At 42.3% G+C, this 16666-nt stretch overlaps 1 protein-coding gene across 5 annotated transcripts in view; it reads left to right on the top strand.

Moving 5' to 3' along the window:
- The window catches only part of PAG1 (phosphoprotein membrane anchor with glycosphingolipid microdomains 1), a 400978-nt gene extending 386750 nt beyond the window's left edge, over positions 1-14228 (top strand). For all 5 annotated transcript variants that reach the window (XM_073631862.1, XM_073631860.1, XM_073631863.1 and 2 more), the window contains 3 exons: positions 4405-5003; positions 7179-7238; positions 11223-14228. In XM_073631862.1, coding sequence (XP_073487963.1) covers positions 4405-5003; positions 7179-7238; positions 11223-11576 — 1013 coding nt within the window. In that variant the 3' untranslated portion in view covers positions 11577-14228. The remainder of the gene's footprint in view (positions 1-4404; positions 5004-7178; positions 7239-11222) is intronic.
- The last annotated feature ends 2438 nt before the right edge of the window (positions 14229-16666 follow it).

Here is a 16666-nt window from a genome sequence, read left to right as displayed (position 1 = left end):
TAAAACTGGGTGTAAAGGCCACATGACAAGGCTTGGCGGGCCAGATTCGGCCCATGGGACTTGTGTTTGACATGTGGTTAAGAGTTAAGGGCCACACGGCAATGTGGCTTCCACATAGATTTGTAAATGTATGCAACTAATACCATATTAGCTGCAACAGATTAGTTTATTTGTTTTTTTGTCTAGCTTTAAAGTGTGTTGGGACCACTAGCTTAAAGCAGATCAGAGTGGCTGCCATCTTTGTGCTCTCTTTTTCTCCCTCTGTCTCTCTCCCTCTATCTATCCTATGTGTGCACTATGAAGGAAATGTATGTTACTTAGCTTAGAAAAAATGCCGTTTGCAATTCTTTTTTAAAAATGGCATAAAAATCTGACATTTATAGGCCCCGCTGACTGAACATAAATTTGTCCCTTAGTGCAGTAGTATAAATTAGAATGTACCAGTAATATAAATTAGAAAAATGTGCCATCGACATTACCTCCGATTTAATTCAGAAATTAATGACCATCAATTATCAGCTTGTAAACCATTCATTGTGTGCATAATCACTTAACACACATCATAATCCCAGTCCAAGAAGAGATTCTACTGAATTTATTGCCCACCTCTAGAATATTGCCTTCACCACAGCTGATTTAAGCAGGCCATAGATTATGCGATTTTCTTTCCTGCTACCACTGGTTGCAGCAAAGAAAATCATTTGATTCTGTTTTGATTGGTGAATCCCTCCTGCGGATCTTTTGTGGGGGGGGGGAGGGGGTGCTGCGGGAGAACACATTAATTTCTGTTAGTGGCTATAGCCGCTGGCTGTAATCGCATGCTAAAAATCCGACTTGCTTGTTCTACCCAAATCAATTCATGGATCGACTTGGGTACAATCAGCCTGCCCATAGATGGATCGTATTTCAGCCGGGCCCTGCTTAACTTTAATCCATCTATTGCCAGCTTAAGCACCATTCTTTTTTCTCAAAACGTGATTATAAGCTAATGTTGCCCAGACTGATTCATTTATCATACTGGTCCATTTTGTAGATCACCCATGGTGTATCCAAGAACAAGCATTAGCTGTATCGTAGAGCTTCATGATTAATCGTTAAAAAAATTGCGATCTCGATTCATTCCCCCTCACAAACTTAAGGCCCCTTGCACATGGGACGGATCTGTGATGATCCGCCTCGTGAACATCCGCTTGCTTAGCGGGGATCGCTCCGTTGATCCCCGCTGAGCCGGAGGATGACAGGGCGGTCCCCGAACACTGTGCAGGGACCGCCCTGTCAGATCTCCGCTCTCCCCTATGGGAGATTGGATGAACACGGACCGTCTATCCGTGTTCATCGATCCGCTCTGCAGACGGATAGAAAAATAGGATTTTCCTCCGTCTGCAGAATTGGACGATAGCGGGGACGGATGAGATCGGGTGTCAGCGGATGTTCATCTGCTAACACCCGCTATCCCATAGGGATGCATGCATGTCTGTATTTCATCCGAAAACGGATGGATGAAATACGGACATACTGTCCACACGTGTGAAAGGGGCCTTATCCAGCATTTCCACGATTCATGTAACAAGTGCAGAGCTCTCTGCTCATAGCTGTCAAAAGAAAAAAAGAGCAGCCGGAAAAACATTGCTCAGTGCTGAAAGAGAGATAAAAAGAAACACTGCATCTGTTAAAGAGGAACTGCAGTCTGCTCACATAATCTGTAATAAAAACTTCTTTGCCATTCTGAAGCTTCCCTCCAACCACTTTGCATGTTATTTTATATATACTGTGATTCTGTACTTGCCAAATATGCTGCAGAAATTTCCCTCCACTGGCTGCAACCATTTTAACTGTGGGCAGCTGAAGCTGCTGCCTGTTCACTTCCTCGATTTACACAGACACAGGGAGGCACACCTCCAGCTCTGCAGCCCTGCAGCTCTCATTGGCCCTCTTATCACTCATCCCCCCTCCCTTCCTGGCAAACTCTCATGAGAGTGAGAGAGAGAGCTGTGCATGATGTAATAAGCCTAAGCTTTTGATCAGACAAGAAACTGGAAATGGGCTGTATAAGGTATTTACTGGCAGAAAAAAAAATGTTTTATTATCCAAAGTTAAAGGAGAAGTCCAGCCTGAGCTCGTTTGGCTGGGCTTCTCCTATGGGTCACAGGAGTCCAATGTGTCACAGGAGTCCAATGCCTTTTGCACTCCTGTGACCCGTTTTCAGCGGAGAGCGGTCTGAAGCCTGCTCTCTGCTGACATCACTGCTATCAGTCGAGACAGCGCGCCATCCTGACTTCCGAAGTCTGGATCCGCCAGTAGCTTGGACTTATGGTTGTCTCAGCGGGCCACTGAAACGGCAGCTCCCGCCCTTCCACAGCTCAGCGCTCCAGTGAGCGTGGAGGATCAGAGCAGGAGAGATGCTGAGTGACTAGGGCAGCATCTCTCCGCTCGGGGAGGAATGAGAACCGAGCCATTGGCGATGTATGATGTCTCAGTTCTCAGTGCACAGACGCTGGGGGACAGCTGCAGCATGGGTCTGATGCTGCATCCACCTAGGTATGTATGATTATCCAAAATAAAGCAAAACCCATACTTCTCATTGAAAACAAAAAGGGTAAATCATTAAATAGATAGATGAAAAAATAACTGAAGTTCTGCTTGAAGACTAAGTCTTTTTCTGACACTTGTTGCTTACAAGTTAAAATCTGTATTTTTTTGCTAGTAATTTACTTAGAACCTCCAAACATTATATATATATTTTTGTTAGCAGAGACCCTAGAGAATAAAATGGCAGTCGTTGCAATATTTTATGTCACACTGTATTTGCACAGTGGTCTTTTAAAGGCATTTTTTTTGGAAAAAATACACGTCAATTAATTAAAAAAACTAAGCCGTAAAGTTAGCCCAATTTTTTGTATAGTGTGAAAGATGATGATACGCCCAGAATCTGGATTTTTGTTCTAAGCATAAAAATTGTGATTCTCATTTGACCCAGAATCGTGCAGCTCTACTGTGTCGATAGCTGGATAACTGCCAGCAGCATAAATGAAATTTGAACATGGCAGAGCAACAATACTTATCCACAGAGTGGGGACAGTCCTCTTTTAAAGGTGCAGTAAAAGGCTATAATGTTGTATATGGAGCAGCTCCCAGTCCAATACAGTGTAAATGTTGCCAACATGTGCAACGTTATCAAGCAATGTCCAGTTAGGCCCTGTTCACATCTGGGCATAGCAGAAACACGCATTTCTGCCCGCATTTCTGTAAACGCACTAAAACGCCTATGTGGTGCCATTATTAATGGCACCCCAAATGCAGGTAGCGGTCACACGTGTCTTGGCTCAGTGCCAAAATTTAGTACATGAACTTTTTTTGACAGATTTTTGTGGAGGGGGACCCATTCAAATGATTGGTGCCTCTCCAAAAAGGTGACGCAGGATCATGGTTCAGATGTCAGCAGGGCTTTAAACATGATTAGAACGTAGATAGATTACCTCATTCCTTGAAGGGTGACTACAAATTGCATAGTCCTCCATTTTTTTTAACATTTGACTAGTGTCCTAAAAAGAAAGTGTAGTCTTTTTAGTATTTTTTCAGAAATACCAGGTAAAGGTCTGCTTGGTTTAAACAAGGTTATTAAATGTAAGGTTAAATAACAATGTTTCTGTGTATAGTTTTGTAATGATATGTGTATAGTAATATTTGTGCATACATGCTTTAGTGCTCCTATGTAATAGCCAAGTCATTGAAAACAATGCAGACCTTGTGTAGCTGATATCTCAGCCCAACAGTTGTCAAGCAGGGAGGATGGAAGGATCTATGGTAAATACAGGGCTCCCCCTAGTGGTTAATCTACACATTTTCTTATTTAATGCATAAATGACACAAATATGGAAGAGAAACCATTTAAAATATGCAAGTCATATCAAAACTGCATTTTAGGTGAACCTTTGCAGTACGAATGCCATTTGATGGTTAGTGTGCTATACTTTTCTCTTTAGGCCTTTAGCCATATTTAGTTAAGACATTGTGCACAACTTAGAATAGCTTATGTTTTGGATTGTATCTATATAAGCATACACCTTTTTTTATTCTATTTTTATTTTGGGCGGAGTTAGAGGGTTTGACTGCCTGCCAAATTTTCTTCATTTTGTGTCCCTGGCTGGGATATTTGATCCTCATTGGCCCACCAGGGAATGTACAGTATATAGAATGTATTCTAGACAGGGGAACCCGGAAACTTCACTCTCAGCAGAGTCATGGCTGACACGTGATGGGTGGCAGAAGGTATTCCCTTTTGGGTTAACTGCCCCTTTTGGCCAGTGATTGGATTTTACTATGCAGTGTACAGTGTCTGTTTTAATTCAGCTTCTATATTATTCATATATAGGTTTGACGTAAAATCTTTTGTTTGTTTTTCAGTCTCGGAGGACAGTGCAGCGACCTGCGTCCCAACCTATGAAGATGTGCAGAGCTCTCTACCTGACCTGTGTGACCCTCCGGACTTCACAGGGAAATCTGGAAGATGCCCTCAAACCAGAGAGCTGCCACAGATCCCTCCTGACAACCGGGAATCTGTCCTATCATCAGGAAGCCTAGAAAATGATGCCCCCCTCTATACCGAGGGGCCATATGAAGTCCTGAAAGACAGCTCTTCTCATGACAACATTATAGAAGACTGTCTCTATGAAACTGTGAAAGAATTAAAGGATATTAGTTCATCGGCCAGTTTGGAAGACTCTGGAAATGTCACGATGGGTGCAGCACAGGCCAGCCCGGTGATCACAGAGCGCAGAACAGAGGCTGCAGTGGAGTACGCCTCGGTGGACCATAATAGAAAGAGCAGGCAGAGCATCAATACTCAGAGCGCAGCCAGCACACCAACATCTCAGGATGAGGATATCCCCCCACCACTGCCTAAGAAACTCCTGGACGAGAATGAAAATGTACAAGGAAAAGAAGTGGAGGAAGAGAAACTGGACCAAGGGGGGGACCTGGAGGGGGCCAGCCAGGATGATAAGGCAAGTTCTCAACTTCTCACAGATTAGTAAAGTGCAGTACCTTTGTTTTACAGTTTCACAATAAAGCCCAGCTTCAGGTAGAATTAAGACACAGAAGAATGCAACTCTGTACTTATTATTACATCATTAAATGCATTTTTTAAATGCAATAAGTGTAAGCACCTGAGTTTGACTTGGTATCAGCCTCTTGCACTGTACATCAGAGCTGGGAAATGAAGATGGAGTCATCTACACCAGTGGTTCTCAACCCTGCCCTCAAGTACCCACAACAGGCCATGTTTTGGGAATTTCTCTTAGATAAAATAGCTGTCCAAAATACCAAGCCATCGACGCTGATTTAAAGCACCTGTGCAAGATAAAGGAAAACCTGCAAACATGGCGTGTTGGGGTACTTGAGGACTGAGGTTGAGAACAACTGATTTACACTGTGTGTTCTGATAAAAAAAAAGTATATTGACAGATCTCTATAAAGGTTTACACTAGTTAGGAAATGGCATATCTACCAAGGAAGGGCGCATTCACACGGCCACTGAGACCTGTCCTCCATGCTTAGCCACTTTTTGCTGCATGTGCATTCACATAGGAAGCTGTGCGCATGCAGCCCATAAAAGTGGAGGCAGATTCAGTGGCTCTACAAGTACAGTCGCATGTCAAAAGCTGGTGTGCAGGCAGAAGCAGGTGCAGAAATCCGAATGTACAGTATCAGATCTGTGTACTCGCTCCTGCCCGCATGTCAGATTTTGACATGCGACTGTGCTTGTAGAACCGCTGCATCTGCCTCCACTTTTATGGGTTACCTGCTGGATGCATACTCAGAGTGTAGACAACAGGTCTGAATGAACCCTAAATCCCAATGTAATCACATCTGAGAATTGGAAACTTTGTTGTTTTTTTTGTTTTAAATCTTAATAGCACATAGCTGTTGTGCTGATGCATAGGAACTGATGCATAGGCTGCCAAAAGGAACAATGAAAATCAATGGTCCCGCAGCACACATTGCAAATAATTTGACTGCATGCTGGTGTATACTGATCCAAATCAATATAATTGCATTCCTGAAGTCATGGAGCACTAAGTAGGTTTTGGGAACACACATGGTGACACACTCTTTTTAACACCAGTTTGATCAAGGCCTTACAATAAAATGTTGTTTATCTGAGAATTGATCATAAACAACCATTAGTGAGAATCTAAATCTCCACTCTGATTTAATAGCACAGCCATGCATCACAGGCTTAGCTGTTATTCGGTTTGGTTCTCTCCTTGTCAGAATAGAACTTTTGAGCTGTAAGGCTCTCATGGAGATTGAATTGGCTTCCACCAGGCCCCCAAAGAAGATTAAAACCGACCATGCCTTTAGTTTTTTCTCTGCAGTCCAGCATGTTTATTTAATATCATTTTTTGGAAACTCTCTGATCAGTACTAAGCATGGGCAGGAGAAAGGACAGCCGAAAGGTCCCTATAGACAGCTGTGAATTGGCTGCAGTTCAGCCATGGGTGGCCCTGCAAGCACCACCAATTTATTTGACTGAGCCGGGTGGAAAATAATTGGCCAAACAGTAACTACATCCTTTTAGATGCCGTCAAGATTCAGGTATTCGGGTTGCTGTGGGTGCCGTGACCAGGGCCGCTGAAGACTGATGTCACACAGGTTATTCTGCAATTGGTGGCAAATCACCAGAAGCAGAATTACACTAAAGAGGCTTTCACGTGTCCCCCAATGAAATTGCACCCTCGCTAGCCCAGAGTGCAGCTCAATCAAGGATGTGATATCCTTGCTAGCAAGAGATCAATTTAATTAAAACCGTTAAGTAAGTTGGCAATCACCAATGACTTGTCCCCAATGATAGGATCGCCCTTGTGACATCGGCCTTAATAAAAATTAAATAAGGTAAAGTTACACTCTCATAACAGTTCAGGGATGGAGATTCAGATATTACAAATACTCATTAGTGCACAGTTCTCTGTAAAATCTTTTGATACTTTGTATGTATGAAAGCTTCCCATGTTCCTTGCCAGCCCTATTTACATAATCGCTCCCCATTAGCTGGTAAAAGTAAGGTCTTTGTTCCACAGACCTGGGATAATAACCCAAGAGGATTTGAGCCAGAATAAATAGTGCTCTCATTGCGGTATAGACATATATGTATTGATCCTTCTTTTCTTTTCTTTTAGAGACAAAGTTGCGTATCCTACAAATCTCGAGCAGAAGACCCATGTCTGACAGAAGATGACGTATGTATTAACATATTAATCCCCATAGTAGCCCTAGGGAATTCTGCTCTTTGAATTAAGCCATCTTACCTGGCTGCAGGCAGGCTTCACATTGTCAGCCAGTTGTGTGATGTAGTGGGGGCTACGGCATGTTTGATCTCCCGGGTTGTCAAGTGCGTGTTGGTTTTATGAAATAGACAGATAAATCAAAGAAACACTGTCATTGTAGAACCAGAGAATTCTATGAATAAAATATGCAGATGACAACATTTTTGGGACTTTATCCTGTAAATATGCTTGCAGTATATACTATGAGTAGTGTAAGCTGTCATATATTTAAAGATCCTGTATAACTACTTATATTTTATTTATTTATTTATTTATATATATACATATATAAAATATATATAATTTATTTAACCTGCAGCATAGTTATTTATTATAGAGGTTTCAGGATTAAGGTGGAATCCTCCAAACATGATGATTGGCTGGGGTCTTTCTGCTAATAAACCTTGTCAGTCAACAGCTGTACCAGCACTGCCAATCTACTCTCAGGTTCCCAATGGTCAGAGAACTACTCATATAGTTACATAGTAGGTGAGGTTGAAAAAAGACACAAGTCCACCAAGTCCAACCTATGTGTCAGTATTACATTGTATATCCCTGTATGTTGCGGTCATTCAGGTGCTTATCTAAAAGTTTCTTGAAACTATCAATGCTCCCCGCTGAGACCACAGCCTGTGGAAGGGAATTCCACATCCTTGCCGCTCTTACTGTAAAGAACCCTCTACGTAGTTTAAGGTTAAACCTCTTTTCTTCTAATTTTAATGAGTGGCCACGAGTCTTGTTAAACTCTCTTCTGCGAAAAAGTTTTATTTCTATTGTAGGGTCACCAGTACGGTATTTGTATATTGAAATCATATCCCCTCTCAAGCGTCTCTTCTCCCAGAGAGAATAAGTTCAGTGCTTGCAACCTATCCTCATAACTAAGATCCTCCAGACCCTTTGTTAGCTTTGTTGCCCTTCTTAGTACTTGCTCCATTTCCAGTACATCCTTCCTGAGGACTGGTGCCCAGCACTGGACAGCATACTCTAGGTGCGGCCGGACCAGAGTCTTGTAGAGTGGGAGAATTATCGTTTTATCTCTGGAGTTGATCCCCTTTTTAATGCATGCCAATATTCTGTTTGCTTTGTTAGCAGCAGCTTGGCATTGCATGCCATTGCTGAGCCTATCATCTACTAGGACCCCCAGGTCCTTTTCCATCCTAGATTCCCCCAGAGGTTCTCCCCCCAGTGTATAGATTGCATTCATGTTTGTTCGGTGTCACCTTTTGGAAAGTTAGCCCTTCCAATGCAGTCTGGGATATCGATGCAAGTACAATTGGGCTGCAAAAAAACATTGAGAAGCAATTTTGGTCCCAAGGCTGCCCTGGAGATAACTGAGCAGAGGTAGATATTTGCCGTTTTTACTGGTGCTGTTCTTATAACATTTAGCCTGTGAGGGTTCTGAGCGAAGAGACCTCCATTCATCAGAACCAAAGGGAAGGTGTGTGTATGTATGCCACAATATGCGCAGTGTGCATGCCCAGGTGACGTCACCAGCTACTACTAAAGTAAATATCTCCTAAACAGCGCACGTTTAGGAGATATGTACTGTACATACAGGTAAATCTTCTTATAGGCTTACCTGTAGGTATTTAGAAAAAAAAGGGGGGGGGGGGTTTCAAATAAATGCTGAGAAAATGCATTGCAAAGTTTTCCTTTTAAAAAAGCTTATTTACTTCCATCAGTATGTTCACATTGCAGTTCAAAGATTTGGGGCTAAGCTGGAAATGTAGTTATGGCTGGATGCTGCTGGATTGTATGTGTCTTGGTAACCCCAGTGGGAGTGGTGCAACTCCGCTAGTAGGTGAGTTTAGACCTAGCTCCCCCATTCTGTGAACCACCTTCCCAATATTAAATGAGAAGTGTAGGTTTTGAAAAAAATAAACATCCATACTCACCTCGGTGGATGCAACATTAGTCACCCTCCACCTCTAAGACCGAGAACTGAGCAATCAAAGGCCGCTGATCACTCAGTTCTCAGTCTTCAATGACCAGAGAGCTGGATGACTTTCAGTCATCAGCTCTCTGCTGTGCCCCTCCAGCGCTCACTGGAGCGCTGGACGGTAGAGGGGGTGGGTGGGAGTGGCTAACATTAACAACAGAATCTCCCTAGAGTCAGGACCAGCTGAGTGATGTCAGCCCATTGTTGGCTGATTATGGTCACAGGAATGCAGAAAGTGCACTCCTATGGCCTACATGAGAAGTAGGGCCAAAAGATCTTTGATCCTACTTCTCCTTTAATGCTTGCTGCAACCATACTCCAGCCTTGGATTGGCCCAGGCTATGTGTAACATGTACATGGTCTACTGTGCACCACAGATGTAATTGTAGAGAGTACATGGGAAAATATCTAGGAACTAATGATTTAAGATAAACCACTAGTTTTCCCTTGGCAGGTTCAGTTTACTTAAGAGACCATAAAGAACTCTTTTTAGTCTTCCCCCTTTCCCCTGCTCGCTTGCTCTGCCTCCAGCCCAGCTAAGTAATATCATCTAATTCTTGATATGGGAGACCCTTGGCACTCCCTATACGCCTCCATAGTGCAGCACCTTGTGTCTAAGCTCCATTCACCAGGCTCAGGCGCAAATGTGTAGGTAGGGGTAGTATATATGGCCCTGTGTGTATGTGTTTACACAAAGCAAGTTGAATACTCACATAGGAATCTTAAAGGGTAACTCCACTTTCGTGGGGAAAAAAATGGTAAATAAAGAAAAAATAATATAGCGTATACAATTGCAACACAAGTCCTATTGTAATTGAATGTTATTAAAAATTACATTTTCCTTTTCAGTCTGCAGCTCTGTAATTTTCTGAAAATGCAATATGGCTACCTGGAGTTGTTCTGTACACAGAATGTGTACTGGACACACCCAGAAACATAATTTCCTGCTTGTGTGATTGGCTCACTGATTTTCCCAGAAGTCTGCACTAAGATACAAGTCAGATTTCAGGCATCCCCTTAAACAAAAATGTAATTTTTGCTGAGATATTCCCAATAGGAACACGTCTAACCCTGGGTTCACACTGATGCGATGTGGGAACCAGCGCGATTACAACGCTGGTTCCCACATCGCTCCTCTTCCGCAGGCAATTCACACTGCCTTGTGCGAACCGCTGCATGACACCTCCAGTTTAATCCACAGATCATAGTGCGAACTGTGAACTTGCACAGGAATTGGATCGCACAGGAATCGGATTGCATAGGTGAGAACACCCATGTGATCCGATTCTAGTGCGGGGAAAAACAAGTCCCTGCACTATTTTCTGTGCGAATCCAATGCGTGTTCAGCCATACAATTGTTGAACTCGCATTGCTCAGAGATCGCATGCGATCGGCACCTGCAGTGCGGGTGTGAATGACATGCGATCTCTGAGATCGCACTAGTGTGAACTCGGCTAAAGGGATGCAGGCCCAGCAGATTTTCTCATCAGTGCATTGCAGGTGCCACAGCTGATTGGCAGTTATGAAACCACTCCCATTAGATTCATTTTGCCATATGGGCCCAGAGTAACAGAGGGATTTCTTCAGAGCAACAATCGGTAGGAATCTGCAACAAAGGTTGTTATAATCCTTGCAATGTACATAGATCACCCAGGGGGAATGTTTTTTTTCTCAACAAAAGTGGAGTTTCGCTTTAAGTATACTGGAATGGGAGCAGAATGGCTCGGGACTTCAGTAAAGGTAAGTATTTGCACCTTATGATCCCTCCAGTAAAGTGAACCTGTTACTTTACCCATTGTGGTCAAAGTACAGGTTGACTTTAGACACAAATCTCTTGCCATAATGTTAACGCTTAGCTCTTTTACACCTGAGATGAAAATGATATTCCACAATGAACTTGTTATATGAAACATTTACTTTTGCAGTATTTGAACCATTACTTCTTGTTTACTTTTTAGATTTCTGCCATGTATTCAAGAATTTCCAAGACTGGACAAAACCGAAGACATCAAGAAGATCTCTCCCATTATTCCTACATCCAGGATGTTGAGATATCTCCTACTACCTGCAATGGTTCATTTGCTGCAGTTAGGGACATTGACAAGAGCCCTAATCTCATTGGCTTGCCGCCTCCAATGGACATCCTAAACGGTGGACTGGACCCAGAGTATGAAGCCATCCCATCAATATGTCGAGAAGAGGACAGGACTACTACCTTCTGTAATGCTGGCCAGGGGGTCCCCCCTCACGGGGAAAGTGACTATGAAAGTATTGGTGATCTCCAACAAAACGGAGAATACTCTAAACTTTAGAAGGTACGGTGACCAGCATTTATATCTGACATAGCACAATCCTTTCCTGGGTCTTTCACATACCCTAATTAGCAACGGATTGAAGAGAAAGCACATCTTTACCTAGACAAGGACTGTTTCCCTGCTGCATGAAAGCCATGAAATTTGTTTCCAGATACCTTTATAATTTTATTTTTTATGTGCCATTTATTTTTTTATATGTAGCTGGTATATTGCCAAAAAGAAAATGGATCACCCTGAACTGGATGAGCATTTAGGTACTTATGAAACTTGCTAATGGTACGGTTTGAAGAAGATTTGTTCACATATACATTGATATACAGATATAGGATCCATAATCCTGTTCAGTTATGACGTTTTGCAGACAATGGATCTCCCCTAAAGTAAATCAGTCACTACTGAATTCCTTTTGAAATACTGGTTGCCTCGTTCTCATCTCATTTTGAAAAAAAATCCCCTCTGGGGGATCTATGTACATTGCAGGGATTTTAACAAACTTTATTGCAGATTCCTACTTTTTGTTATTTTGAAGGAATAGCTGGCTGTTTGTCTGTGTCCATGTGCAGTGAGTCTGTATGGAAGCGATTTTATTATCAATCGTCTGCTGCACCTGCAGGGCTTTAAGGAAAATTGCATGGGTCTGCACCCTTTTAGACGTGATTTCCTTTTGGCATCCCCTGCAACAAAAATTTAATTTTGGTGACCAACTCCCAAAAGTCTGATTTTCATCTTAGTGCAGACTTTTGGGAAAATCAGTGAGTCAATCACACAAACAGGAAATGACATATCCGGGGAGCGTTCTGTACACCATCTGTGTACAGAATGTCTCCAGACTTCCATATTGCATTACATTTTACAGAAAATTACAGTGCTGCAGATTGAAAAAGAGAAGTAATTTTTAATAACATTCAATTACAATTTGACTTGAATCTCCGTTGTATATACTATATTATTATTATTTTTTTTTTATTTGCTCATTTTTTTCCCTCTATGAAACTGGGACATGTATGCAGATGAAAAAAGTTAAAGAAAAGTCCTGATTTGTACACTTCTTACAGGCCAATTATTGTTGAAGCCATAGGGTCCAGGACCAGTACGCATTACACCTCCTCCTGGTGACACCCTGTGCAGGAGACAACCCCATTGGGCACAACCTGAATTTTTAAAAAATGGCCAGCATAAGGGATTTTCTATTCATTCATACACAAGAGATCTTCAAACCATCTCTATTCAACAAGTTACATTTCAGGAGACAGTCAGATGATTTGTCAATTTACTCTGTCTTCAATAAAAGGTCACACTGTGACCCAGAATATTGCCTGTTTAATGGATACCTGCTGCTGCTGCTGCTGCTCTGGATATTTTGCTATGTATGCATAATTAGGAAATGGCTTATTACCTTGAAGAAAGAGGGTCAGAATGACCGCTTTTCATTAAAGCCCATCTGTCACGAGAGCAACATGATCAGGTTCCTTTATAACTTTATCCTCTGCATGCCTGTCTCTGATCTGTGAATTAGATACAAGCAGGTCACTGCCCTTTCTTCTGTTCACAGGTTTACATTCATTTGAAGCATTTGGTGTAACATATACTATAGGTAGGCCTTGTGCACACTCTATTTGGCCTGCATGACCACCTTCTGGCATGGCTGTAGTACAGAGGATATTGTGATTAGGCTAGTGACTTCATGCAGCTGCAAGGATGTTGCTTGGAAATCATTCCTGATACATGCTGCTTGAGCTGTTGTTGCTTCTCCAAAGAGCAGGCAGGTGGTAGAGAATTAGAAGAGCGTTCTAGAGAGTGATGTCACCCTTCTCATATGATGCAGCCTTATAGCACTGATGGTGAATCCACAACAGCATCTCCTCTGCTTTATAAGTGTTATGAAAGGTGAAGCTGTTCTTCTGTATTTGTTTCAGTTGTATATGAGCTGTTTGAATGTAGTCCCCCTTTACTTTTGTTGCCTTGAATGGCTTTATGTACACCCTGTGCAGTTAACCTAGGAACCTAGGAGTTGGTGATTTATGATTTACTAAAACTGGAAAGAGCAAAATCTTGTGCAGCTGTGCATGGTAGTCAATCGGCTTCTAAGTTCAGCTTGTTCAATTAAGCTTTGATGGAAAAAACCTGGAAGCTGATTGGTTTCTATGTAGAGATGCACCAGACTTTGCATTCTCTAGTTTTGGTAAATCAACCCCAATGAGTTTAGCTGAAGCACAGTAGTAGCCCCTGCAGCTTGGTCAGAAAAGGCAATGCCTATGGACACCAACAGCAAGCTGATATTTTCACTAATGCCTCCTGCTTTTCTCATTTGACTCACTTGTGGTTACACCTTTGTGATATTGTTCAGGTGATCCAAAAGTTTAGAGATTGCCACCTGGGTGGGGTGCTTGGCCAAAGAAAGGGGCTAAACCCTTGAGTCCTTCCACACTCCAACATTGTGGCCTCCTCACCTGCACCATGATCATGGCCACCTTGTTATATAAAAAGGAAAAACTGTGCTAGTATGTGCTAAAAGCCCTAAACTATAAGATCAAAGCAGCAATTCTGTGTGCAACACAAACACCAACAGTACATATAAATAATAAGAATCGCGCTATCTGGTGAAAAACTCATGATAAATCAATAAGCAATAAAAATGAATAAAGTGCCACAGTGCATAGATCCGTGAAGGAATAAAATTATGTGCAAACTGTCCATAAACAGGTGATTTGTAAAGATGATCTATTTAGGGAACAAGTCCATCTTCCAACACCAAAACCGCTGTGAATCCACCACCAGCTGAAGAAACTGCTTACCAGCTCCTGTGGACCCCTTATTATAAGAGGTCAGGTACCGCCTGTGGGTTATCACCCAGCCTGGGCCTTTCTCCTTGTCTCACGGCTGCTTCGCACATCGGTATCACTCGTTTGGTGAACTATGGGATAAGGCACCAAAAAGAGACCAAGAAGGCTCCACATAGTGTGAAAATCATTTGGATTTATTAAGTAAAAACCATAGCACTCGTGCATTAAAAACAAATAGCACCTATTGTTTGGTGTGTTGGCTGTACACAACCAAAAACCCGTCCGTTGGGACACGAGACGAGAGTGGTGGTGACATCAGCACGTCTCTCTTCCCTACACGTTTCGTCACAAATGACATTGGTGTTGGAAGATGAACTTTTGGTGTTGGAAGATGGACTTGTTCCCTAAATAGATCATCTTTACAAATCACCTGTTTATGGACAGTTTGCACATAATTTTATTCCTTCACTGATCTATGCACTGTGGCACTTTATTCATTTTTGTTGCTTATTGATTTATCATGTATGAATTTTTCACCAGATGGCGCAATTCTTATTATTTATATCCTCCTTTTTATATGCAGCCAGTTAAGGGCTTAAAATAGTAAATTCAGTCACATGTCCTAGAAGTCTCACAATTTGAATATAATCTCAAAAATGTCAGTATTTTTACATTTTTACCTTAAAGCGGTTGTATACCCTTTTTTTTATTTTTACCTACAGGTAAGCCTATAATAAGACTTACCTGTAGGTAAAATGAATATCTCCTAAACCAGTACGGTTTAGGAGATATTCACTTTGCATGCAGCCTCTGATGTCAGCGGTGCATGTGCTGTGAAGGCCAGGCTGAAGGTCCGACAGACGCTGCTGGACCTTGCCGAAAAGAATACTACTGCACGCATGCGCGGGAGTGACGTCATTGCGGCCCCAGCCACTCACAGCGCCGGAACCACGAACCTGGAAGAAACGCAGAGGGCAAAATGTCAGCTCCCTCGGCGTGGCCCGGGATGCGATATGGGGACCTCGTTTTAAGATGAGTATTTCATAATGAGCTAGTATGCGGTGCATACTAGCTCATTATGCCTTTGCCTTACAAGGTTTTTTTTGTGTGTTTTTTTTTTTTTTGTTTTTTTTTCCATGTGCGGTTATACAACCGATTTAAAGTGTTACTAAACCCACAACCCTAAAAAGTCTGTATATGCAGTAAAGCATGCTTGTTATACTCACTGTGGAACTTAAGGGGTTAATCATCTGCATTGTGTAAAAAGGCTGTTTGATCCTGGCTTCTCTTAACCTCCCCTTCTTCAACTGTCCCCAATCCACCTCCTGCTAGAACCGAGCCTTGGGAACAAGCTGCACATGCTCAGTTTGGTGTGTTTTCCTAGAGATTTTTTTTTTTTGTTCTTGGGAGAGTGCATGTGATCAGCACAGGGCCAATCAGCACTGTCCAGACAGAGGGCCAGGAGTCCATCCAGCAGCCTCATAGGACAATCAGTGAAGAATGAAAACTCCTCCTTCAAGCTTTAACTAGACACTGATAGAAGTCACAAGACTGCTCTAACTGCTGATGAGAAAAGGTATTTAGCAGTTTATAGTTACAAAAATAATTGCATTTCTGTGTACTGCGGGAGACTAGATATAGTGAATGCAGGGTACTGGGTTTATTAACACTTTAATACCTTGTGACGCTGCCCTAAAGTTCCTTGTTTAGGCACGTCTCATTAAAGGGCGTGAATGGTCTATACTTGGCTCCCAATTGCTTTCCTGAGTTGTTACGCACGTTCTCTTGGTGGCTTTAAAGGATAAGTTCACCTTTTGTAACATGTTACACCCATATTCAGGGTGTAACATGTTACAAAAGTACTGGCTCCCCGCACCCTCATGTCCCACTGTTTTAGCAGCGAGCGGGGAATCTTCTCCCTGTACTTGCTGCCACAATCTAAAGAAAAGCTGGCCGCGCTCTGCGTCTTTCAATCCGTGTTCTGTGAATAAATGGACTACAACTACTGACAGCCTTTGCGGCTGATGACTTGTAGCTCTCAATGAACTACCTTGACGCTGTTGAGCACTTTAGTAGTTCAATGATTCTTATGGTCAGTGTGAAACTGCATTCCCGTATGATGTACGGGCAGACAGCTTACACTGACAGTCTTCAGGAGACCTCCATGGCATCAGCAATCTGCTGATCACTGGTGCAATGCTTTCCAGTGATAAAAAAAAAAATGTAAATGCACATTTTTTTTACCTGCAAAAAAATGTGCATTTGTTATTTTTTGTTAAAAGGTGAATTTATCCTTTAACCACT

This window comes from Aquarana catesbeiana, linkage group LG05, assembly GCF_042186555.1.
Source record: "Aquarana catesbeiana isolate 2022-GZ linkage group LG05, ASM4218655v1, whole genome shotgun sequence".
NCBI lineage: Eukaryota > Metazoa > Chordata > Amphibia > Anura > Ranidae > Aquarana > Aquarana catesbeiana.
Note: the sequence above shows the minus strand (reverse complement) of the source record. Positions and strands in the feature narration are given on the sequence as shown.